Below are 27,506 nucleotides of genomic sequence, written 5' to 3' on the forward strand. Positions count from 1 at the left end.
AAGCAGCTTGCGTGATGTCTGCGGACATCTGACGTGCTCTCTCATTGGATGCGTGAAAGCGTGCAGTGCGTCTGGCTTCAGAGACGCCCGCCATCATTGTTCCTCGCATGAGGCTTTCTATCCCGCCTGCACAGTAAGTCCCCCACCCCCGCTCATGCCCGTGTCTGTCTCCTGTTCCTCTCACCCCCGCTCATGTCCGTGTGTCTTTCTCCCTCCCGCCCACCCCCGCTCATGTCCGTGTGTCTTTCTTCCTCCCACCCACCCCCGCTCATTCCCCGCTCGTCTCTCCCACCCCTGCTCATGCCCCGTGTCTCTCCCACCTCCCCGTGTCTCTCCCACCCCCGCTCATGTCCGTGTCTCTCGCCGCCCACCCCCGCTCATGTCCGTGTCTCTCCCCACCCGCCGCCCACCCCCTGCTCATGTCCCGTGTCTCTCCCCGCCCACCACCTGCTCATGTCCGTCTCTCCCCACCCGCCGCCCACCTCCCGCTCATGTCCCGTGTCTTTCTGTTGTTCCCCCAACCCCCGCTCATGCCCCGTGTCTCTCCTGTTCCCCCCACCCCTCGCTCATGCCCCGTGTCTGTCTCCTGTTCCCCCACCCCTCGCTCATGCCCCGTGTCTGTCTCCTGTTCCCCCACCCCCCGCTCATGCCCCGTGTCTCTCCTATTGCCCCCCACCCTCCGCTCATGCCCCGTGTCTCTCCTTTTGCCCCCCGCTCATGCTCCGTGTCTGTCTCCTGTTCCCCCCCTGCTCATGCCCCGTGTCTGTCTCCTGTTGCCCCCCACCCCACGCTCATGCCCCGTGTCTGTCTCCTGTTGCCCCAGCTCATGCCCCGTGTCTGTCTCCTGTTGCCCCAGCTCATGCCCCGTGTCTGTCTCCTGTTGCCCCAGCTCATGCCCCGTGTCTGTCTCCTGTTGCCCCCGCTCATGCCCCGTGTCTGTCTCCTGTTGCCCCCGCTCATGCCCCGTGTCTGTCTCCTGTTGCCCCCGCTCATGCCCTGTGTCTGTCTCTGTTGTTCCCCCCTCCCCCTGCTCATGCCCCATGTGTCTCCTGTACCCCACCACCCCCGCTCATGCCCCATGTGTCTCCTGTACCCCACCACCCCCGCTCATGCCCCATGTCTCTCTCCTGTTGCCCCCCAATCCCCCGCTCAGGCCGCGTGTCTGTCTTCTGTTCCCCCCACCCCCCGCTCATGCCCCGTGTCTGTCTCCTGTTCCCCGCCCATGCCCCGTGTCTCTCCTGTTGCCCCCACCCATGCCCCGTGTCTGTCTCCTGTACCCCCCACTCCGCGCTCATGCCCCGTGTCTCTCTCCTGTTGCCCCCCACCCCGTCGCTCATGCCCCGTGTGTCTCCTGTTTTCCCCACCCCCGCTCATGCCCCGTATCTGTCTCCTGTTCTCCCCACCCCCCGCTCATGCCCAGTGTCTGTCTCCTGTTGCCCCCACCCCCCGCTCATGCCCCATGTTTCCCTCGTGTTACCCCCCACCCCCCCGCTCATGCCCCGTGTTTCCCTCGTGTTACCCCCCACCCCCCCCGCTCATGCCCCGTGTCTCCCTCGTGTTCCCCCACCCCCGCCCCTTGTCTCTCTCCTTTCCCCCCACCCCGCTCATGTCCCGTGTGCCCTGTACCCCCCCGCTCATGCCCCGTGTCTCCCTCGTGTTCCTCCCCACCCCCCGCTCATACCCCATGTCTCCCTCATGTTCCTCCCCACCCGCTGCTCATGCCCCGTATCTCTCTCGTGTTCCCCCCCACCACCGCTCATGCCCTGTGTTTCCTTCCTTTCCCCTCCACCCCCTGCTCATGCCCTGTTTGTACCCGGTTCCCTCTCAACCCCCACTCATGCCCATGTGTCTCCCCTGTTCCCCCCCACCCCCTGCTCATGCCCTGTTGTGTTCTTTATACACCCCACCTTCCCTTTCCATGGTGGCCATCTTAGTAAAAGATTTTCCTTCCTGTGGCGTCCCGGTGTAGGAAGGAAAATCTTTGTGTTTTTTTTTTTTACCGCCTGGCGTTCCCACTTTGAGGACATAAGAGGTTAGTGGTCTTCATCTATTGAAAAGGATGTTATGGTGACGTTGCACTAATAACCTTTAAAATTTAGTTAAAAAAAATGTTACAGGGACGTTATGGTTAAGTTGCGCTACTAAAAACCTATGAAGTTCAGTGAAAAAACTTTGTCAAAGGGACGTTATGGTTCATTTGTGATGTCATCTTTGATGTCCTGGGTGTTAGTCTTAGCAGTGCACGGTGGTGGCGCGAGTTATGGTTGCTTAGCTTACCATAACTGGCGAATTTCAAGGGTTTTTTGGTTTTACTTGGAACCATAACGTCCCTTTAACAAAGTTTTTTCACTGAATATATATATATATATATATCTATACAGCATGAGAACGGTAAAATGGCTTGTAAATATTGTTTAAACACAAGATCTCTCAACTATCTTTCACATGGTGAGATGATGGTTGAAATGATAGAGATGTGCCTCACCAACGTCTTTTTGTTTATTAATGAATTTTACAATCAAATCAAAGGAACTGCTATGGGTACGAGCTTTGCCCCATCCTATGCAAATTTGACCATGGGATGGTGGGAGAAGTTTATAGTATGGACTGAATGTAACATCAAATACACAAATCAAGTGGTCCTGTGGCTTAGGTGTATTGATGATCTCTTCATCCTTTGGAATGGAGATGAGAGTGATTGGCTGGAATTCGTCGAAATATTGAATACAAATAATATCAATTTGAAATTCACAGAAACCCATAGTCGAGACCAGTTGGTCTTTTTGGATGCGTTAGTGAAAACGAATCAGAAGGAAGTTTTAACTGAATTGCATCGGAAACAGACAAGTTCCAATATGCCTCTTTTCGCAACCAGCAACCATCCGGTGTCTTTAAAGTGGAGTATTCCCTATGGCGAATTCGTCAGAATACAACGCAGTTGCAGCACAATAGAAAAATTTGATCAGGAGTGTCGGTTCACTGCTGCAAATTTCACCAAACAGCGGTATCCAAAATCAGTTTTGGAGAGAGCATATTTGAAAGCTCGTAATCTCAACAGAAATACCTTTCTTTCCTCCAATTGTACTCCGGAAAAAGACAAACAGGATGACGAAACGAGGCTAATTTTAATGTTTGGAACTCATGCCAATATGATTCGTCAAATCTTTCATCGACATTGCCATATTTTGCAATCTGATGAAATACTTTCTACCATCCTTAAAGATCGTATTAATATCACTTTCAGAAAATCTCCATCAATCAAAGACTCATTAGTCAGCAGTTTCTTGCCCCACGTGGAGAAAATATCGAACAGTTCTTGGCTAAATGCAAATCCAACAGGATTTTACAAATGTACCAAATGCAAAGCCTGCAAGCATGCCCTAAACAGAACAAACTATACATATCCAGTTACAAGACAGGTAATCGAATTGCAAAATTACATCATGTGTAATACAGAGTTTGTGGTCTATGGACTCTTATGCCCATGTAACCGTTGGTACATTGGAAGCACTATCGGCAAATTGAAGCTGAGAATTTTACAAAACATGCGAGCCATAAAAAACGCAGACCCCTCCTATCCTATGGCTGTCCATTTCAAAGATGTTCATTAGGGCAAACTGGACGGTTTAAGTTTCCTTGGCCTACATCATATAAAAGCCAACCCACGGGGGGGAAATAGAGACCTTGATCTGTGGAAAAATGAAACCAAATATATTTTAGACTTTGATTCCAAAAAACCCAAAGGACACAATCTAGATGAAGAGTTATATACTTACTTGGGAACCTAGAGCCACAGGACCGATATAGCTTATTTTTTGGGTGTATTGACAAGTGCTAAGCTCTCCATATGAAGTCTGTTCGTCAACAAAAACATCTTTTTAAACTTGTGTTGTGTTATATTGTCAAATTTTCACCTAGATGGTTCTTATTGCCAGTTCTTCAATTTATGGTTGTCCAGTCAAACAGTTGAATTGAGAGGTTATATTTTTTTAAACAGTTATGTCCCCCACATTGCACAATTGTTCTAAATCCTATTGTTCTATAATGGTGTACATATTTTTATTGGTTTTATTGCTTTTGTACCGAGTGGTTTATTTTAAATATTCATGTTTGCAGACTTAATAGCAGAAATTGGTTTTAGCCATATTTTGCACTTTATGCATTAGCACTTTATCTTTGTTGCTTTAGATAGCAATAGATGCACTTTAGCACATGACACTTTTGAGCACTTAGCACTTTACTATTCTGCTTAATTTCAATTAGCTGCAAACATTTATATCGAATCATAGCGTGTTAATTAAATTTCTCAGTCATGTGCTTTGTGCAAGTAAAAGTAAAAGCAAAAATGAAAAACGAAGAATTTTAGGATTATGTTTTCTATTTTAGAATTAATAACTTCTTGACTAATGTGCAATTTTGAAAGGGACATTGGCTTTAATTCTGGCAGATTTACAAAAGAGTTAAACCCACTCGGGTTATACTTGCCAGAAGTAAACCTTTTTGTCAACATAGTTTAGGCTATAACACATCCATTACACAAGGCAAATTTGCCTCTTACAAAATGGCCGCCATGTTTTTCTCTCTATTCACTGAAGCTATATGTATAGCTGGCACTATGAAAGCGACAAAGGACAAATGGCACAAAGAACCATAGAGACTGGTTAATTGTTTGTAAACCTATATTAACACAGTTGGTTATGGGTTTCACTTGTACGTGAACAAGCTGCGAGTAGGCGGCGAAACGCGTTGTACCATGCACTTTTTAATCTGGCAGATGCCTAATAAAACTGGATAATGAACTTAACCGTACACTGCATTGGTTTTTGACTTGAGGAAGCAACTGACACCAGCGGTTTGTGTGTTGCCGCGAGTGCCATCCCTCCCTGGGAGAACTTGAAATTCTTTTTCCTGGCTTTTGCAAATATATATATATATATATGTATGTGTTTCTGTTTGCTCCATGAGCATCAACACAGCAGAATCTCAATGGAAAGAAACCATTCCTTTTATCACAGTGTACACTTTCTTTTTCTGAAAGGCTTCAGAGAAATACATTCTGTTTCATAGGCTTTTCTCCATGGCTTGTAATCACATCCATGTAGATAAAAATCAAAAGCAGCATTCTGGTTTCTGTCAAGTAACCTGACCTTTGCACAGCCCTCTGCTCTAAACTTGTGTGCTAATGTACACAGGAAAATAATAACGCTGTCGTATTTACAATATTTTCATGCCTAAAAAGCCCTAGTATGCACCTTATGTGGAGGCCTGGCTGTACCTCTTCATCCTCCCGATCCTCCTTATAGGTTGAGCTGGCTGTCTCATTGTGGGACTATTTCTGTGTCTTTTGAGTCTCCACCATGGTCAATCCTCTTGGACCAAGGGCCTCGATGTAGGGAGCCTCCCTCATCTAGAAGAGTGGTGAATCACCCCTACTCTGCTTTAGGATCATCCTAGATCGCCCCAACTGTTTCTCCCATCATGGGATCATTTTTCTTGGCTGGCTCTCTAGTTTTTCCTCCCAAGCTGCCCAAATCTTCTTGGTTTGGTTCCTATGTCCTCCTGGTGCGTCCCACATTGCTACATTTACTTTTGGCTGGTGGGATGTTGTCCTGGGTACATCGATTAATCTTTTTAGTCCTTCTGTGTAATCACTAGTCCAGGGTTCAAGTCCCGGAGTATCAGATCCTATAGCTAGCCCTCTAAATGAAGCCCTGGACTTGTTAGATTCTCCTACTCTTCATAGCGGAACCCTGAGTGATTAGTGCTGTGAATAGCTGTCCCCCAGGTCCCAACGTTCTGATATATTCTTCACAATCCTCTTCAGGCATCTCTAGGTCATGGAGTAGTACGGTGTTGTACCGCTCCCCCTTAACCATGGTTCAACATGTACTTGTATTAGCCTTAAACCTGCTCTGCTTCTATCCTTTTCTGCTCAACTACTGCGTCTCTGACATGAGACTAGAGCTCTTCAAAGGGGTCCTCTGACATTCCCTGGGGTTGGTTGTTTCTTTGCCTGCACCTACAGTGTAAAACAAATACTAATGTCAGTTGCATGTCGGAGCCAGGAGGACCGAGGGACCAATCCACCTCCCTGAACCTAGCTTGGCAAGCACGCCGACATACCTTGAAAGTGAGCCACTCACTGGAACCTGGTAAGCGCATGCCCTGAGTGCCTCCATCTAAGCCAGTCCACCTTACGCTGTACTTACATGTGGTTCTTTACTACAGAATACTTGCCCTAGGCTCTTTCCACCGCGTGCAATTGCACCTTTGCCTCTACCCCCCACCACATTGTGTATCCTACTTAATCAGTTCCCTTATCTCAATGCACTAACTAAGTCAGTACCCCTCCCCAATGCACGATACGGCTCTGTATACTAATTCCAAGCTCTACAACCTTGGGACATACCTGTGTTACGCCATTCGGTACGCGCCAGAGACAATGTGTGTTTTGCTACTGCATATATCGTTTGCGACCTGTACCGTTATCAACACATTTCATGATCTTTTGCAGCGCACGTCACGGACGCTTGCCACACGCTCTGACGAATGACCACCACGGCTGCTGCCGCAATATTATGTACTGATTTCTTGCTTTGCCTGTTATGATCCCAACATGTCTATACTGTTGTCTGCCATAATCATATGATTTTAGATACACTATTGCATGAAACTGCTCTGCACACCGCTTTTAAGGTGTTCGTAAAGTATATGCCATCTGTACCAAGACGAGACTTAATACCTTAATAGCCTAGGGCTCCTGGTTCCCACTTGCGACCTATGCTGACAATTTACCTTCTCTCACCACTCGCTAGTATTATCCCATCTTACACGGCCTACCTATCTGAAATGCTAAAATTGCACGTTCTAAATTGCTGAATTGCTAAACTACTTTAAATGTCCCAAGTGTTCAATCGCTAATCGAGAAACTGCCTGATAATTGAATGCTAGATGCTGTTGGGCAAAGTTTGTAGGCAGTACCCTTTGGGACCACTACACACAACTAGGACTACAGGTGTAAGCAAAACCAATCTTTGGTATAAGTCTGTACTGCACAGTTTTGTGGTAGCGTTGCTGAGTAGCCAGGCTTATCTCAAGAGGAAATGTGAGCTGTAAGGGTGTTACACAGAGGTCTATTATTACAAGTATTCAAATAGACTCTCGTACTCAAGGTTTCTTGGTAAAACACTTATTAATTTATTTCACAGTCAGTTATAAAACTTTCACTAGAAGGAGGCATTCTATATCACACAAAAATATACTTCAGTACTTCACTATATCAGGTTCTGATGCATTTAAACTACTTTGAAGGAGGTGCAAAATGGCATTCAGAGCATTTGAAGTAGGAGCAAAAAGGCATAAATTAATAAAACAAATATTACAGTTACTCTAAAACATTGCAAATCGTTTGAGTTCCCCAGAGGAGTTGAGTCAATGCAGTAGGTTAGGCCAAAGTCAATGGGCTAAAGTCTTGTATAGGATAAAGCTGTTCTGGAAGTTAAACAGAAAAGTCTTTGCCAAAGTTCCCAGAAGTAGTTCGTAAAAGAAAGATTCATATGTTGGGTCACAAGCTGACTAGGCCTGCAAGTTGCCAAAGTTTCAAGCACTTTCACAGTGAGAGGTAAGTTCTCTCGGTCGGGTTTTCATAGTACCTTACAATGAAGAAAAAGATGCAGCTGAAGACGTATGTTCCTGGCAGTTCCTGTAGATCTTGCTGTTCCTGAGCCTCAGTCGTGGGGACAAGAGGGAGGATATTGGGGGACCCCTGCACTGCACACAGGGACTGGTCGAAAAAGCTGGCAACGGCAAATCTTTGATTCCGGAAGTTGTAGTCAAGCACACAAACTGGTGTCCATCTCCCTGTCTATTCGGTTTCCTGCAGCACTCTAAGGAAAATAAAACCAGCTCAGAGAATGGTATCCAGGTGGCTTACGAGTTGATTGGCCCACCAACTCAAAGAGAGAAGTCGTCCTTGAAGGGCTTCTCTGTCGAGATGAACTTGGTGATTCGGACCTGCAGCAGGGCTTCACCGGGCAAACCAACGGTCCCGGAGTTGCAGCAGCCGTCCTTTTCCAGCTCGTCTTCAGTTCTTTCGTTCCAGTGGTCGACTCTGCCTTCCAAGCCAACAGACTCACCTTTTAAGCAGTTTTCTCCCATTAATTCCTGCCTAGCTGGCACTCACCCAGCAGGGTTGCTGTCCTTGCCGGACAGTCAACCAGCCAATCAGGCCAGAGTGCATTTGGGTCCACTAGGAGACTAAGCACAGGGAGTTTCGGCCACCTCCCTCACTTCCTGCCCACCCCAGACACTTAAGCGCCAGAGGTGGTCTTCAGTCCTGAAGCCCGTCAAAGGCATAGGAACAAAGGGACCAAACCTGGTTTGGCGCGCAGAGACAAACTCTAGAAGGACCTTTCCAAAAAGAAATGGTGAAAAAAGACGACCGTGACCCGTTTAAACAAAGGAGGCTCAGGCGCCATCTTGAAAAATATGGCTCCCGCGATTTAACGCTACTGGTGTTCACGGTCGGGAAAGATCATGGTAGTTCGTTGTGAAACCACTTCCATCAGCCATTTCGAGAGGAAAGTGTAGCATTTGATTGTTACATACGTTTCTAAAGATAGGGGGATACTAAGTAATCCCCTCCAGCACTCTATTGTAAGATAGTGTGTGCTGGTTCTAGGAATTTGGAAAAGATAGTAGTCAATTTCACTTTACTTTCTCTGGGAAATGGTAGTTTATCCCAGAGAAGGTATTTAAACCTTGGGACAGCCTGAAAGGCTTCCCTGTGTCACTGCACTGAGGGTGCTGTGTGACACATGAAAAGATGATGCCTATCGAGTTGTCTAAAACTCCACAATCAAAGAACACAAGAGTAAACGCACATCAAAATACACGAGAGAGTGGTGAAGAAAGGCTCACACTCTCTCCAGGTAAAAAATCAAGTCCTCAAAAAGTTGCTGGGGGTCTCTTAGGTGAAGGGAATTCGCACATTTATGAGAATTCTCCCTAACAGACGCCACTTCTTAGCAACTCAAATCTGCCACTTGTTGCCTTTACTGACAGATACGAGTTTGCAATTAAAACCTGTTTTATGATGTTTTCCCTATTGCAATGCTGCCACAAATTATCTCATCCTGCAAGAATAGACGTGGCTAGACTTGCTCAGTGCATCCTCTCCATTTGCATAACTGCTGCTCCTAATACTATCTATAGCAATTTTAGAGGGGCCCAATCCTGAAACACAACCTAGACAACACCTTTCTTAAGTGACCAAAACTAGATTCCACTGTATAGCTTGAACCAGCCAAGCCTGGTAAGTCATGCCAAAGAATAACCTCACACCCATGTGCCTTCGGCTTGCACTTAGGGTAACCTTATTGAGCACAATGCTACCATACGCTTTAGCCAACATTGCCAAAGATGAGAAGTATGACACCCCGCAGCCTACTAATGCCTACTATTCTAGGCCAAGAAACTTAGCATCTCCCTTACCATGTCCTCACCACTAGCTCACTTTGACACGATATCACCTACGAAATGTTTGTCACCCTGGCTTCCACAGCCTACCAAATAAAACCCGCTTGCTAAAATGGCAGCAAACGATACCCACACGCTCACACCTATCCAATGGATCCAGCGTTGCGCCTCCCGAGCTGTACCTAACCAACCATGTCCCACTGTAATTAGGAACCTTAGACTAGGATCTAGATTCAGACAGGCCCACTTACCTTCATCCAACCGTAGAAGCACAATCAACACCACCACTATGCCTACGAGGAGAAAGACGTTCATTCCTAACACTGTCAAAAACGACCCTACCGTCTTAACCAATTCCTCAATGCCATCAAGTAGCCCTAACAACATTATTACACCTATCAAGGGAGCACTCATAAATTCAAGATCCTTGACAGCATATGCCTTAGACATCGCTGACGTCTTTATCTCGAATGAGCTTGACTTCCTAGCCATAACCGAGACATGGCTCCACGCTGCTGAGGACCGGCACGGTCACCAGCCATATACCGGATAACTATATCATTAGACTAGATTGAGAATCTTCTAGAGGCGGCAGAGTTGCCTTTTATATCCAAAACCCAACTTGGCTTAAAAGCCCTACCTATTCTTCCATTCCCTTCATGTGAACTCTTATCCATTAAGTTACTGCTTTCGGCATCACAAACAGCAAAAATCCACCTTTAGTACAGACCCCCCATGCCCAAAATCCACCTTCGAGGAAGATATTACACAACTCCTCTCTGCCAATACCAAACCAGGAACCCAATTCATATTGCTTGGTAACTTTAATTTAAGCCCCCAAGACATAACTGACGACAATGCCACAGCCTTGGCCAATTCAATTACAGAACTAGACTTCTCACATCGCATTGTTAAGTCCACCCCTAAAAAAGGGAGAATTCTTGATTGAATTGCAGACCTCAATTGCGACATCAACATCCTCTCCAACGTACCTTGCGCTTGGTCAGACCACCACATCATCTCATTCACACTACAGAACTGCAATCAACCTAATTCATGCAATGCCCCGGCACCGCTGGCTCTCACTAGAAGCAACCAGAATATTGCAGTAGAGAAACTACTGCCTCTATTACAACCCATCTGCAACCCTCCTACTATTAGAACAGACCCCTCATCACTAATAGAATTATACAACCAAAGGCTACGCCAAGATATTGATACTATAGCACCACTGAAACTGCGCATATACAAGCCACGCACTCACCTAAACTCCTGCTTCACCCCCAGCCTCAAATCCTTACGCAACAACAAAAGTGCTGAAACGTTATGGAAAAACCACCCCTCAGCTTCAAACAAAGAAATATTTCTAAAAGCTTATAGCTGCTACAAATCTGCCATCCACCAAACTAAAAGTGACATCTATCATAGAATCAACAATGCCAAATTGGGCACCAGAGAACTTTTCACCATCCTCAGTTAGTCCCCCTTGTCACCACCTGAAACATATACCAAAGATATGATCTCAGCCCTCCTCTTCAAAACCTTGCAGCCTATTCAGATTCACCCTTCTCTCCATCAATGAAGTAGAAAACCGAGTAACCAGCCTCAAACCAACAAGATTAAGAGGCAGCAAAAGACTATGCACCATTCATTATCACCCTTATAAAACCTCCTTTGAAACTAGCACGGTCCCATCTATCCTGAAAGATGCCTGGGTCCTCCTGCTAGCAAAAAAAAAAAAAAAAACCTTGATCCTGATATTCACGAATTACAGACCAATTACCACAGTTCCATTCCTGCTGAAAATCATACGGGGCAGCCTACTTGCGGATACAGGCACACCTGGAAACTAACAATCGTCTCGGGCCTATGTCAATCAGGTTTTAGACCTAGACATGGTACCAAAATTGCCCTACTAGACTTTGAAATGCAGTTGGAAAACCAAAAAAACAATTGCTATATAGCCCTCCTTCTTTTACTAGACTTATCGGCTGCCTTTGAGTTAGTCAATCATAACGTTATTTGCAAACACTTAACTTCAGGTGCTCATTTCTCAGATGAAGCTACGGCCTATATACAATCCTTCCTTGACAGCAGAACTATGAGAGTCTTCGCACCGACTGCATCGGCCGATCCAGCACTGGTCACTTGTGGAGTACGTCGGGGGTCTTGCGTGTCACTGATGCTGTATAATATTTTTACCAAGCCCCTCTTCGATGACCTCGACCATTTGGGTATCACCTACACTAACTATTAAGATGACACCCAAATTCTCATCCCTACCACTGGGAACTACGACTCTGACAAGAAACTATGGAATAAAATGTACCTTATCATCCGGGCTTGGATGACCACACACGGCCTCTGCCTCAATGATGAGACTGAATTACTTCTCATTGATTCCCAATCCAAAATAAATAAATTAGACAATCAGTTTAAATCCTTTATCATAGATGGCATCAACATAACCGTGTCCAAGGAAGTCAAAACACTTGGAGTTTACCTCGACTCATCCTTGTCTTTGACCAGACAAGTCAATGCAACAGCCTCTGCCACAGCTTACACCTGCAAATTAATAAGCGCCTGTAGACTCTTGTTGTCGACAGCAAGCTGCATCACTCTAGCTCTAGCTAGAGCGCTCATTTTATCTAAATTAGATTACTGTATTGCTCTATACCTAGGAACTAGCAAGCAAAACCTAAAAAAAATATTAACACTTCAAAATAATGCGCACAGAACTGCCCTGAACATACCAAGAACTTGTATATCATCAGTAAGACGCAATGCCCAATGGTTGTCTGTTAAAGACAGAATAGCATTCAAAACTTTAGCACTCACCCATAAATGACTTTCTAACTCTGCCCCTACTTATCTGACTTGTAAATTCACTAGAAATCAATCGGACCGACCCACGAGGTCCTCACAACTACACTGCCTTAGGGTTCCTAGATTCAAACTACAGAAATCAGAGTGCAGTAGCTTCCCTGTTTAAGCAACAAAACTTTGGAGCTCCCTGTCTGTCACCTTTAGAGCAGAACCCTCATTCCCCTGCTTCAGGAAAAAATTTAAAAAACTGTCTCCTCGCCCAGGAGACTCCATAAATGTCTGCTTTATCTCGCTTTTCTGTATGTTATTTTATTGATATACCTCCTTTATCTATGTAATGTAACTAACTCCTGCACTGTTTCTCTTGTTTGTTATGCAACTCATTGTGTAACCCTATAAAATACACCCCAATACCTGAGGGTTAGGTGTGCTATATAAATAAATATTGCTTTAACCAATAACCATGGTTTGCCTATGGACCTGGTCCCATGGATTCTGTAGGGGAACACCAAAGACAAATGGAGACTGCCTCAAGTTTAAAGTGTAGAGATGCTAGAATAATGCTTCATTTTATTCATGATTTGCCCTTCTCACCAACTACCACGATGGGGTGGGAGGGGCACTAATGGCAAACAAGTAGTTACCTGCTCCCTTAAGAAACAGCACCTCACACATGGTATCGTTTTGCAAATACCAGGTACACTCAGATGACCTGGGACAAAGACTGAGTTTTGAATAGCTTAAAAGCAGGAATGCTGAATGCTCAGACCTTACAAATAACAGAACTGCATAGTCAAAATCCAGAATTGGCTAAGTGTCAGAATATGGTTAAGCAAGCAAGAGAACATGGCCTGTGTTAATGAAATATTAATTTAAGTTGTCAAAGTAAAGGACATTATCCTGTAATTTAATAGTATGTTGACATGTTTTCCAAAGAACCTTCTTTCTGCTGCACACAAAGAAATGACACAAATGTAGATTTTAAACTTGGTACAAGAGAAAATATGTTTAAAAGCTGACCATTTATTTAAACTGTCAAATGTCAATGTATTTAAAGCTTACAGACATTGTCAAATTTACAGGGCAAAATATGATGTTTTGCCTTGGTTAATACTTTGTAATTAAAATAGAAGTGAATATGCCTTTCATGCATACAGAATCATATGATGCTCGGAGTTGGCTTGGGCAGTGAGAAATCACTGTCAAATTCACTTCTTCACTTCAGCCCTGCATGCATGTCCGCATGTGGGGGAGTTGACGACTACCATGAGACTTGCCCTAGCCATCTATTATGTATAACCTTTATTGACCTTTTAATCCTGAAAATCCTTTAAATGTATTTGTTTAAAATGTATTGTTTAAAGTGCGGACCTAGCTCGAGAGCAGTGGAGCCTTGTACAGAGTATGTGTAGCAAGCATTTGGGCTGGAATCTTTTCACATTAGCGCAGTACCTAAAAACAAAAGGTCCACCTGGAATAGGTCCTCCTATGTAATGAGTGGCACTCTTTGTGAAATCATCTCAGCAGAAGATATTCTTAACCATGCAGCCTAAAACTCCCCAAGACTAAAATATACAGTGTACTAGCTGTGGTCTATTCTCCTAAGGCTGAACTGCAAATAAATCTTCTTGCACTTGGTGTGCCACTTTTGAATTCTCCTCATAAAACCCAACTAGATGGTCTACCTAATGGAAACTAGAGGCCTTTGTCAGCAGACCCAAGTTAATTAGTAACTGAAAGGCATGCAAGCTTAAGTTTCATTATACCAAGAAAACGAAAATAAGACGTCAATTTTGCATAAGAAAAAAAGGATTGAAAGTAACGTTACCGTTGCATTTGAGATGTTGTTTGAGATAAATACACAACCAAATTAGTTGTAAAAGAAAATAAAATAACGTTGTGACCCTGAGATTGCTCATGATCAAATGAATCCAAACACAAGGGTTATTAAAAATTAATAAACTGATTAATGTTACATTTATAAAAAACAATACCATACATTCAGACTGCCTATCCAGATGTCAGCCTAGGCTGAGATATCCGAGAAATCAATTTGTCATCAGTGTGGTACATTGCCACAAGGAAATATGGCATACAATTATTTAGAATTCCAAAGTATGAAGAGTAAATTAGCCCCCACTTTATTTTCTGGTCACATGTATAGAATTATGTTTGGTTGATGAAGAATGGTGGTGTGTGTTTTCGAGGAGTGTCCTATTGAGCAAGCAAATGTAAACATGCCACCAATCTAAAATGATTAGTCATTGATGACAAATCATGGGAATCATTCCAATGGTAAATGCAGGAACACCCGGGGAATAAGGAGACAACTCTAGCATCGCAAGTTACAGAGAATAGATGGATACCACCTCTTTCAAATAGTGCTGGATCTGGATATTAACTGGAAACTGAGACCTATCCATGAGAATGATTACCTAAATCAGACTTGTTTCCAACAAAGAGGAGAGGGTGACTGGGTAGTTCTTTTGAAAGAGGGTCCATTCTGAGAGTCTTAAAGAATATTTCAAAGTGAGTATGAAAACTTCCCAATTGTAATTAGATTGACCCCCTAGAATCAGTGCCCTGCTAAGTCCCAAGGGTGCAGTGGACTTGGGGAGGTGATCGTTTTAAAAAAAAAAGGGTTCTTTCGAAATTGCAAATTGCTGTATTTTATGTGAAATGCACTTTGTATTCTCACGGTGTTCAAAACCAAATGAGCTGTCGTTACAATCCAAAAATTCATTTGCGTTGTGTGTGCAGTGTAAAATCACAAGCACTTCTTTCCACCGAAGCAAAGTTCTTTGTAAATTAAAATCCTTTATTGTACCCGAAAGTATTTTCACAGATATAGTCAACATTGGCCTGTGGTTCAAATACGCATGCACCATAGCCTAATGAAGAAAAAAAGGCATGATAAATACGAGATCTGTGAAACCAACCAATAGGTAATGAGAATTTGGGAATGAGAAGGAGCTTAGTGGGTCACTTGAACTCCCATAGAAAACGCTGCTCACAGAAATTCTATTCACCCCTTCACTCTTGTCTGTTCATAGTAACAAAAAAGAATCCTGTAACGGAGAGACCTGATTTGCAAAGTGAAAAGGGAGGGAGTACTCCTTCCTGTATCAGAAAATCCCCAAAACAGTTTCCTCTGTTGGATGGGTGACCGTAGATCATGTGTTCTAAATTGATAGCATTGTTTTTCTAAGCCAAGCTTGTTGAATTAGATGCAAACTTCTCTGTATGAAGATATCATTCTTCACATTTTGTATGTTTAGATCCCTGGGGTTTTATTTGCATTACACGAGAACCATGGTGTCCTGATGGGCTTTTCGGCCCCAATGGTGGCACTTCGACATGCTATCAGGCTTTCTAGGGCACCTTACATTCTATGTGATCGCCTGTGTCCTGGATTGTGAACAAGTCAATGGTCTTTAACAGCTCCTATATTGCTCTCCCAGCATCCCATCTCCAAATCATGCCCAATCAATAGGGGTCAACTTTGTATCTGTCTTTTCATGGACCTGTGCTGCTTAATGTGATCTGAAATTAAAATGTGCTTAACCTGTGCTAACTGCAAACTGTATGAATGCTTTGGCTGAAAAGTGGGATTATTGGGTCCAATCCACTGCGCATACCACTCAAGATTCTGGTGCAAACAATCGGTGCAAGTCCTTAATTTGTCAAGCTCGATATTTCATACATTTATTTTCCAATAATCTTGTTGTGCTTTGTCTTGCCAACACGTGTTTCAAACATTACAGTTTCAGGTCTTCACCAGGGCTTAGCACATTCCTAATCTGGTACAACCACTTCCATCTTCAGGTTCATCTGCAAATTGTCACTCTTCTGTAGTCATTAACTACATGCCCGTGTGTTGTTGCAATCCATGTGTCCGTTAAACTACTGCAATTTCTTATATTCTATTTCGCATTCCTGTTAGCACTGCAGCGGCTGTCCGTACGGTGTTGCCTTTCACGAAAATAGAGGTGGTTGTACCTGATTAGGAATTTGCTAAACCGTGATGAAAACCTGAAACTGTAAAGGTTGAAACACATGTTGGCAAGACAAAGCACAAGATTATTGGAAAAAATGTTGTATAAAATATCGAGTTTAACAAATTAAGGACTTACACTGATTGTTTTGCACTAGAATCTTGAGTGGTATGCTCAGTGGATAGGTCCCTATCATCCCCCTTTTAAGCTATTAATGTAAGGTTCATATGGGATTTTGAGCCTTTGGGTTCCTGGTCCATGCTGATATACCACACTCATCTTAATGGTAGAGCTATTGCCTAAATATTTCCACATTTTTTTAATGTTTTGCGCAGAAGACTAACATTCCCACGTTCCTTTTTCTCACATGCTTTGGCTATCTGGGTTGGATTCTCAACGGTGTAGGGTACATTTTATTTTTTTGTTGCTTTTTTTATATGTATTGTTTCTTTAAAAGAGAAAAATAAAAATTGAAATGCAAAAAAGACATTGTACCTATTTATTTTGTACATGAGTGTATCAGTCAGCCTGCTGCCTTTTAACGGTTGAAAATGCCCCCCTTGTCTATAAACACAATCACGGTTGGCATAAGGGGACATGAATACACATAAATAGAATTGGATTTCAAATGAAACAAAATAGACTTTAAAATATGAGCGATCAATACTGAGAAACATTTTGGCTAGGCTTCTGTGCAGTAGCTTTTCATAACCTTCTCCCAATGTGGAAGTCAGCATTCTGAAGAATCTCTCCTTGAGTCTTACAAGTTACTTACTGTGGTGTATGCTGTATTATTAATCATACAACCTGAGCTTTAGGGCAATGCCATTTGTTCTTGCTCTGCGTGTCTGACTTATGTACAGATGAAGAAAAAAGTGAGTGGCGGTCTTTAGAAACATAAGCAGGGCCTGCGAGTGAGTGTAGTTGCACATGCATCTTGAATAAATCCTGATGAATACTGGAACAGAGTGAGACCCATGCTTCTAGAAGGTGAAGGGTGCTGCAGTATTAAGACTACAATCTACTGTCGTTAATCTGTACAAATGATGTACTTCAGAAAGTGAATTTGATTCCGTTCAGAAACATTTCTTTAAGTATGCGCTGTAGATGCAGCACTAGAAGCACTGAGGAATTGGTATTTTGAGTATATGAGTAGGGATAGATTACAGTATTGACTGAACCTGAAAATTGTGCTGCACTAGAGTACAACCCGAGATATTTTAGTTTACACATTCTCTTTTTGGTTAGTTATGGAGTAAATCTATTTTTTCTTAATTCTTTGTAATTACATTTTTAGGTGACCTACGTGCGGAACACATCATCTGAGCAAGAGGAAGTTGTGGAGGCCCTGAGGGAAGAAATCAGGATGATGAATCACCTCAACCATCCTAATATCATAAGAATGTTAGGTGCAACATGTGAAAAGTGCAACTATAATCTCTTTGTTGAGTGGATGGCAGGTAAGCATCAAATAATTTTTAATAGCAGTGTTAAGATTAAAATATAGTAGAGGTAGCGAAGAATCTTTTTCCTCTTACCCCAACATACTGTTGCAAGTGCTTATACTGTGCCAAATTACCACAGTAGTGCTCTGAGTGCCTATCTTGTCTGGAGTTGGCTTATTGTGCCCATGTCTGGGTATCCAGACATTAGTCTGTGGGAAAATAGGAGTAGGGCAAAGCGAATGGGAAAGAAGGTGAGATGTCGGACATAGCGTGGGGATTATGTAGAAGCGGGAAATTAATGTTTTGTGGTAATTTGGGCGTCAGTGGGTCCATAGATTGGGCTTAAACAGGAAAGTCGATTGTAACATATGTGGAATCAAAATGACTGCCAGTGATGAGTTTTCAAACTGCAATCTTCAATATAGCTTTATAGACCTGCAGCGAGGGCCTGTACCGTGGGTTATGGGCTCTGAAGACCGAGTTCATGAGGTATGAGGGACCATGACGCCTGGTAAAGCCCGAGCTGCAGGTCTATAAAGCTATTAGAACACCCTCTGTGTTTAAAGCAGAAAAAATGAGAAATTATACCAAAATGTTTGTATGTATGCAAATGTTGGGCTTACTACTTACTAATTAGTCATATGCCATTTACAATTAAAAACTGGCCAATATTGCTTTAAAAACATATTCATTTTGCACCTTTAACTACCGTAACAAACAGTTTGCTACTTTTCTGCTGTGTAGTAGTGGCATTTTACAGAAGCCCAACGTGTTAAATTCCAGCCCTTCATGCTTCCACAGCACACACATCATGATGCTCATCGAGCAAGCTTTCTTAACTGTTGGGAGGGAGGCACAAGTTAATGTTTTCCATGCTGACCTAATGTAGCGGCATAATTGGGGGATTCATTTCTTTCGGTGCGGTTAACTTCCTTGAGGGGGTGTGACCATGCCAGGCACGCTTCTACGGTGACACAGCACACAGAACTTTAACTGTTTCAGTTCCGTGTGCCGTATTTCATTGCAGTTACACCTGCAAGCGTAGGAAGTGGCGTTGCTTCACAGGTGTAATGCAATTAAGCCATACAATGCTGCCGCTGCCTCGGAGCTTGGCTCCAATTACATATATCCAGGCCATATTCAATCTTCAGGCTATACCACTTCTTATAGCCCACAGATTGACCAATTACGTTACTGCAAACACCACTAGGGTGTTCTAATAACGGATAGTGGTGGGTGCATGTGCTCCAGCCACCCAATTGAATTGTGGCGGCTTTGTACAGAGGGTTATCTTTAAATATTTCCTACAGCAACAACTCTTGAATAACAATTCAGGTACTGCTAAACCTGGAGGCCAGGTGGGCCTGGTTTAGAATAGCCTCAGAGAGGCAAATGTGGTTTGAGAACAAGAGGGTAGGAATGGCTGCTATGGATCTGTTAACCGCCTCAGAAGCATTACTGATCAGAATGTTATTTTCAGCCTCGGAGCTCCGTTTATGCCAGTGCAGCAAATCATCAATGGCCTCAACAATTGCTGTTAAATTATCCACCTGAAGTGCCTACAGAAAGGAAAAGAAGGTGATTGTTAGCACCTGGGTCCACAGAGACGGAAGTGGATTTTGTTGTAAAATATAGTCTGGGAAGCTTTAAACGTCCTTAAAGAAGTTAAATGGCAAGCAAAAAGTCGGCAGTGCAATTTAAACACAACAGTGTGATTACTAGTTTTAGGAAGGAGCAGTGATCTCCTATTTGTTGGACCTTCTCTGTTCTTTTAGTGTTGGTGAAACGGTAGAGTTTGTGATGAATTTTGGGAATGCAAGTAAACATTGCATGCCAAATGGAGCAACACATTGCAAGCATGCTAATCAAGACAAATCCCAGTCCCACAGCCTGACAAAAACGATCTTTTAAACTCCAGAGAAACGTTATAAGGCAAACAAACTAAACCCATCTATTAAACTAAGAAAATATGTCAAACCGTGTTTCCATCGTGCACAAACACTACCTCTGCAACGGTGTAATCCTTTCAGGGTGAGGGTGCAAGGGTTTAATCCAGACATGCATGAAAAACAGAATCAATCCACCGCAGGGTAGAGGACGCATGAGTTGAGAGTCCTGCAATACACTAGATTACAGTCTGAGGAAGAACCAGGAGGCACAGGACCCCAGCAGTGCTGCCCACAGCCTGGGAGAGGCTAGGGTTGAAATACCCTGCAGCGCAAAGAACCGCTCCCCACTTTCCTTTATCATCTCGAGCAGATTTGAAATCTGCCTCACACCCCACATTTCGTGGGATGCTGCACTGTGCATCTCCACAGCAAAATCCTGCAAAATCTGATCAAAAAAGCAGGATTCTCGCTGCCACCGCCATCAGCCTCAAGGAGGCTTTTCCATTTCCAAGATGGCCGATCGCCATCACTCGCCGAGCCACACCAGCCTGCTGATGCTATAGGGCCGCTCCGATCGGCCCACCGACCCCTCATCAGTCAATCCAACTCGCCGGCAGGCCGAACGCCGGCCCCACCCTAAGGCCACACACCAAGGCTTACTGTCTGGAACCTGTCGGGAGCCTAAGGAGCCTGGAGCCAGGAACTCTGTCTGTTGCCCATCACCCTATCAAACAAAGAAGCCATGCTAGCGGCCAAAAAAGATGTCTATAACAGGATCATACAAGCTCAATCCAACACTAAGGAACTCTTTAAAATCCTCAAGGAATTAGAGTCCCCGTTGCCCCCATTGACACGTGTACCCCTGACACTGAATGGTGTGCCAACATACAACATACAAAAAGCACTACTAAACAAAATCACTACACTCCAAGTTAAAATCAACACCAAAAAAAACCATCTCCTTGATTCAGCAGGTAATATCCAATCCTACAACATCCCATCCCCTAATCACTCCTTCAAACCTTTTAGTTTCTCACCTCTCACCATCAGGGAAGTGGAAAACATCATCACGAAGTTAAAACCATCCACTTGTCAAGGCGACGCCTGCCCCGCACCAGTCGTAAAGGAAGCAGCGCCAGACCTCGCTCCCTTCATCACCTCCTTCATCAACTCCTCCTTTAAATCTGGCATAGTACCGAATAACCTCAAGGATGCTTGGGTAATCCTCTTAATCAAAAAACCTAATTTAGACCCTAGCAATTCCACTAACTACAGGCCTATCACCACGGTGCCTTACCTCCTTAAAATCCTGGACCTTGCTGCATATCTCCAAATTCAAGATTATCTCGATAACAACAACCTATTAGGACTTGGGCAATCTGGGTTCCGCCCGAGACACGGTACAGAGACAGCTCTAATAGATTTAAAAACGCAAATTGAGGATCTGAAAGACAAAGGCAAACTAGCGCTCCTACTCCTTCTTGATCTGTCCGCCGCTTTTGATTTGGTGGACCACCAAATTCTCTGCCAGCACCTCAAAACTGCCGCCCATTTTTCCGATGCAGCTACCTCCTGGATCAGCTCGTTCCTTGCTAACGGATTCATGAGTCTTCTCACCTCTTGCCGCTGCTGACCCAGCTCACGTCCCCTTCAGAGTCCCACAAGGCTCGTGCGTATCGCCTACGCTCTATAACGTATTTACTAAACCACTCTTTGATATTCTTGACCATCTGGGTGTTACCTACACAAATTATGCGGGTGACACCCAGATACTCATCCCTATCAGTGGTGATTATGTAACCGACGTCAAAGCTCTCAATGCAGTCTATACCGTCATCCAGGCGTGGATGGCCCACCACGGTGTCTGCCTAAACAATGAGAAAACTGAGTTACTCATCCTAGGCTCTCAGTCCAAACTCTCAAAACTTGGCAGTAAATATGAGGCTTTCAACATTGATGGTAACATTATCAAGGACACCAATGTCACTAAAACCCTCGGAATTTACCTAGACTTCACCCTCTCTCTCATCAGACAAACCAACTCAGTAGTCTCAGCATCTGCGTATACGTGTACACTAATCACTGCTTGCCGTCCCTTCTTAACAACGCACAACTGGCTGATCCTCGCCCACATCTCATCCACCAGACGCAACATACATTGGCTCCCCATTTCACGGCGTATCGCACTTAACTCTTGTTCTAAGCCACAAAGCACAGAACAATGCGGCACCGGCCTACCTGTCGGCGCGCTTCACCCAACAACCAGCCTCCAGACCCTTAAGATCTGCACAAGCACACACACACACTCATCATTCCCAGTTTCAAGCTTCAAACTGCCAGCGGTTCGAGCTTGCCAGTCCTTGCAGCGAAGCTCTGGAACTCCCTACCCAACGATCTCAGGAATGGCCCCTCCCTCCAATCCTTCAAAAACAGAACAAAACAATGGCTCTTTGAGCAAGACGATGCTCTGGCCACCCTTTTGTAACACCTGCTGCATTCTGCTCCCACCTGTACATACTGAGCTGACTGACCCCCTTGTAAATGTATGTGTATATCTTTGTTCTATCTATATATAACTTGTAACTTGTAATCTGTAACTGCCCTCTGTAGCACCTTCCTGTAACCAACTTTCTAAACATGCGCCCTGATGCCCGTGGGCAGGCTGCGCAATATAAATATACAAATACATGCACCTTTGGCAAATACCATATGTCAGATGGTGCATATATTCACTAAAGGCATAGGCAATCAAGGAAAGTCCCTGTTAATGTTCATGCCAGAGTAAATACAACCCTCTAGGGAAATAGGCCAAGAGATAGCTTGCAAGGATAACGAGGTTTAATCGTACAGAATATCAGCAAAGGACTCTGCTGCTTGAGAGAGTTCTGACTCAAGAAGGATTGTTAGTGCCTTTTGAGACACCACAGCATCACTGGGGGGCGTCGCATATAGGATCTCAACCTGCACAGTTAATTGGTAAGATAGTATACATCAGTGGTCTTCAAACTGTTTTGGCCTGGGCCCCCCCTGAGCAAAGTTTGGGCAGGCCGGGCCCCCCCAAAAGTGCCAGATGGCGCGCCCACAGTTTGAAGACCTCTGGTATACATGGTTTTGCTCCATAGGGGATGCCAGGCTACAATTGGTTAACCTCTGCCGTCTATTACTTCAAACGTGGGTCTACTAGGCTCATGTCTCTGCAGAGTGAAGGTCAGGTCTCTCATAAGTTGCATTGTAAAAAAGTGATTATATCCTAAGCCTGCTACACTACATCACTGTGGCATGCACCTGGGAGGTTCGGGACTGGTGCCAGGGGGAAGGGAGGAAGAAGTAGTCACACTGAGCCACACATTCTGTGCTTTGTTGATACCGCTCCTCTTGCTCCAAGGCTCCACCGTTGTTTTGATCTATAATGTATTCCTCCCTGTACCTTGCATTATAAAGGATGTATTTATGGGATGAGGTGAACTGTCGCTCATGCTTGGGCCAGTAGGTTTACGATTTGAGCTGGGGTAGTTACTTATCTCAGAATGCAGGGGTTTGGGGGGTGGGGGATCAGGTCAGTGGTGTTGCCATGGCCCTAGGTGTAGGCTTGGTGGGGGTTAGAGGCCTGCTGGCAGCTTGGCTGTGATGAATGGGCACTGCGAGGAGCCTGGTGTTGTGTCTCAGCCTTGCAGGGCGCATTCCTCTCAGTGATACTAAGTAATTACAACAGTGGATGGACAAGAGGCTACTTCCATGGGAACTGGTTATGCGGACCCATCCTGTCTTACTGATCTGAACCTCAACAAGCCCTTTCAGGTAGCGAAGAGCTGTGTCATGGCCATGCAAGATTGTGCCACTGCCATAATTACAAAAGGCGTTTCTATGTGCATTCTAGGGTTGCGCATCTATTGTTTGTGCTGTATTATATCTGCGCCGAGTTTCATATCACGGTCCTCTTCCCCCTTGTACACTACACAATTTCATATGGGATTCACCTCACCTTAAAGAGCCTCGGGGTGGGATAGACTCATTTCCATCCCAACTCCCCCCCTCCCCCTTTCGTTACTTCTACAGTAACAAATGTTTCCCCATATTTGCTGATATTCTTGTCTCACTGCTTCCTCATAGGCGGGTGTTCCCTTTATTGGCATCCAGGCCCTACTCACTTGAACACATGGTTTACACCTAGCCTTAAAGCTACCCATAAAGAAAAGACACCTTGAATCTCCCTAGAAAAATAACCCCTCTGAGCACAATAAGGAAAACCTCTCTAATATATCTGCGAGATATAAAGAGGAATTTCTCCAAACAAAGAGATGCCTTTGATGAAAGAATTACCAATGCTAACTCTAGAACTAGGGAAGTTTTCAGCATTCTTAGAATCTCCCGCCATTCCCATTTAACCATGCACCAAAGACAAAACGTGGTGCACCAACATCCAAGACGCCCTGTGTAATAAAATCAGCATGATACAAAACAAAATCGTAGCAAAATAAACGTCTCTCCTCAGTGGCTCACACACCCAGGATACACTTCCTGAACAGCCTCATTCAAACAACCAATTTAAATTTGCACAGTCTCCATACCAGAAGTGGTAGATGCCTAGGGGACTCTTGTCCCGCATCTATAATCGGAGGCAGCTAGGGACCTAGCACCTTTCATTACTTCAGTCATCATTTCCTCAGATGCCTGGATTCTTCCCCTTTTAAAAAAAAAAAACACATTTAGACCCAAGTATACCCACAAATTACAGACCAATAACAACAGTACTGTTTCTTCTAAAGACAAGGCAGCATACCTCCAGATTCAGTCCTACCATGAGACCAACAACTTACTAGACACTCGTCAATCTGGTTTTAGACCATGACACTGGACAGAAACAGCCCTCATCGATTTAAAAAAAAAAAAAACAAATGGATGAGCTCAAGGATAAAGGGGACCTAGCCATCCTGCTCCTCCTGGACATATCTGCCGTCTTCGACTTGCTGAACTTAAAGTGCTCTGCAACCATCTTCGCTCAGAGGCCCAATTCTCGAAGGAAGTCACTGCTTAGATACAGTCATTCCTTGACAACTGATCCATGCGAGTGTTCTCTCCCGCGTCAGCAGCTGATCCAGTACCGGTCACTTGTGGAGTCCCTAAAGGCTCTTGTGTCTCCCCAACCATGTACAATATTCACAATGCCTTTATTTGATAAACTTGACAATCTGGGTGTCTCCTCTACTAATTACGCAAACGACACCCAGATACTCATTCCTATCTCAGGAGTCTACGACAGACGGAGCACTGATCAACAAAATGTACCTCATAATACAAGCTTGGATTGCCACCCATGGCTTATGCCTTTAATGATGATAATACTGAGCTCTTACTTATTGGATCAAGTAACAGATTAAATAATCTCAGCAACCAATTTAAAGCAGTCAACATTGATGGTTTAAATATTAAAGTCTCCAAGGAGGTTAAGACTTTAGGCTTCTATCTGGATTCAACTCTGAATCTAAATAAACAAGTTAACGCCACGGCCTCTGCCACCAGTTACACATGCTAACTGATCTATGTGTGCAAACCATTTCTTACCACCGATGGTTGCATCACACTGGCGCAAGCCCTCATCTTGTCGCAGTTAGATTATTGCAATGCTCTCTCTCTTGGTACTAGCAAACATAACATTAAAAAACTGCAAATATTACAAAATAATGCTGTTAGAACGGCGTTAAGCATCCCGAGAACACAACACATTTCACACCCTAGGCTCACCACTAAATGGCTGGCCATCAAAGAAAGAATCACATTCAAAGCTTTAAACCTCACTTACAAATGCCTCACTAAACAAGCCCCTTCATATCTTGCTGATAAATTCACCAAACACACCTCAGCATGCCCTATTAGATCCTCTCAGGCCAATACTCTCAAGATCCCCAAATTCAAACTTAAAGCAGGAGGTAGCAGATTCCCAGTTCTAGCATTTCAGCTTTGGATCACCTTTCCAAATCCCTTAAGAGCAGCCTCATCCGACTACATGTTTAGAAAAGACACCAAAACTTGTTTGTCCTCTTTAGACCAATGAACCAAACATATCCATCATATGTCCCCTTCGGAATAATGAACAGACAGCTAGTCCTTTACTCGCAACTCTGTGACGTTTGTTGCAAATAACTGTTGTGCTCATCTGCGATCTTGTAAATGTATCATGTAAATAACTAATGTGCATGCCTGTTATCTTTTAAATGTAAATATCTGTTATGATCTCTGTTTTTGTATATGCTTGTAATCATGGAACTAATAATGCGCCCAGATACTTCGGGGTTTGGTGCGCTGTACAAATGAATAAACAAACAAGCAAACATGTCTCAAGCTTTCTCCTGCTTGCACATACTCCTCAGGTGTAAATGTAATTTAAATGCAACCACGGACCGGTCAACGCATACTTCTTTTGTAATACTCAAGGGTGGGGGGGGCAATGTTTGTGTAATAGTCTGTCAACTAGATCTTCCACAGGGATAGGGACCATGTGTGGAATGGGGTGATTAGTATGCACTTCTACTTCCTTTGTATTACGCGGTACTTTAGGACTGCCAATAAAAACCATCATCATAGCGCTATTAGGCACTGCTTTGGTACTGTAAAGACTGGTAGGGGGTGTCTGTACTTCTGCTCTCTATATGGTAGAAGAGAGGCACAGAAGACCCCAGCCAAGATTCTCTATTACGGTAGCAATGGACGAGCAATCAAGGCCTAGCTTCTCAGGAGGTGATGCGGGCTGGTTCTTAAGTACAGTGTAGTCCCCAAGCCCCCACAAAGGAATGTCCACACACTGTATTGGTTAGAACACAGTCTTTATATAATCAATATTCAAGGTTATGTACACTTATCATAATAACTCACTTTGTACTTGGGAAAATCAACAATGGCAAATATATACAATTCTAAAGTGGTACCACCCTTTGTATTAGATCTCATGAAAAGTGCACCAACAATACTGTAATCATGTCACACAGATCAATAGAGTGAAACCAGCAATAGAGAGAAGAGAGAAAATAAGGTGGTTGAACAATAGGCAGAATACTGGCCCCTACCACTAGACACAGTTCTGTGTGGAGATCCCCCCACCTGGGCAACCTGTAAAATAAAGATATAGCACAAGCCCAGTCCATATATTGTTCTGTAAGTCTTATTCCCTCCTATAATGTTTTTACCCCCCCAATGTACCTGGTGGAGTCGAGTTCTTCGAAGAGGCGTCGACAGATCCTTCTTGAGCGACCCCCTTTCAAGCGGGAGTCACGGATCGTCGAGAAGCGTCGAGGAACTCTGTGTTCGACGACGGGGAATCGACGGCCCTTCTTGAATGCCTTCCCTTTCAAGCGGGAGACACGGGGCGTCGAACGTCCGTCGACAAACAGGGTAGAACAGCGTCGATGAGGCGGCAGCTTCGTCCGAGCGGTGCTCATCGGCGTCGGAGCGTCGACGTCCTGCAAGGCAGAGGCGTGCGGGGCACCTCGGTGACAATAGTTCTGGACCGCAAAGATTGTGGAGACGGAGGCCCAGCAAGGGCGTCGAGTCGTTCGAGTCTTTGTGGTCTTCGGGTGGCGGGAAACCCACCGGCAGGTTTCTCTTCGGCGCGTTGGTCGTCCTCGACTTTCTCCGGCAGGATAAAGCGGTCGACGGTGCGGACGAGGGAGTCCTTCGATTCGAATGTTCTTAGGCAAAGGAGCGGACGGCTCCGGTCGGCGGCGGCACGGCGTCAAGTGGTTCCCACGGCTGGGCAACACAACTTCGACGGGCCTCCAGCGGTTACACAGACCTGCAAACCCTGGTCGACGGCAATGGACTTCGGCGGCGATGTCCGGGTGCTTCACTTCGATCTCCTCGGCGGTCCCGTCTCGGGTCGG

General features: G+C 44.5%; 1 protein-coding gene across 2 annotated transcripts in view; it reads left to right on the top strand.

Moving 5' to 3' along the window:
- The window catches only part of MAP3K1 (mitogen-activated protein kinase kinase kinase 1), a 752,184-nt gene that overhangs the window by 599,857 nt on the left and 124,821 nt on the right, over positions 1–27,506 (top strand). For both annotated transcript variants that reach the window (XM_069627298.1, XM_069627297.1), the window contains exon 16: positions 17,596–17,758. In XM_069627298.1, coding sequence (XP_069483399.1) covers positions 17,596–17,758 — 163 coding nt within the window. The remainder of the gene's footprint in view (positions 1–17,595; positions 17,759–27,506) is intronic.

The sequence above is a fragment of the Ambystoma mexicanum genome, chromosome 6p, assembly GCF_040938575.1.
Source record: "Ambystoma mexicanum isolate Mex_15411 chromosome 6p, UKY_AmexF1_1, whole genome shotgun sequence".
In the NCBI taxonomy this organism is placed as follows: Eukaryota; Metazoa; Chordata; class Amphibia; order Caudata; family Ambystomatidae; genus Ambystoma; species Ambystoma mexicanum.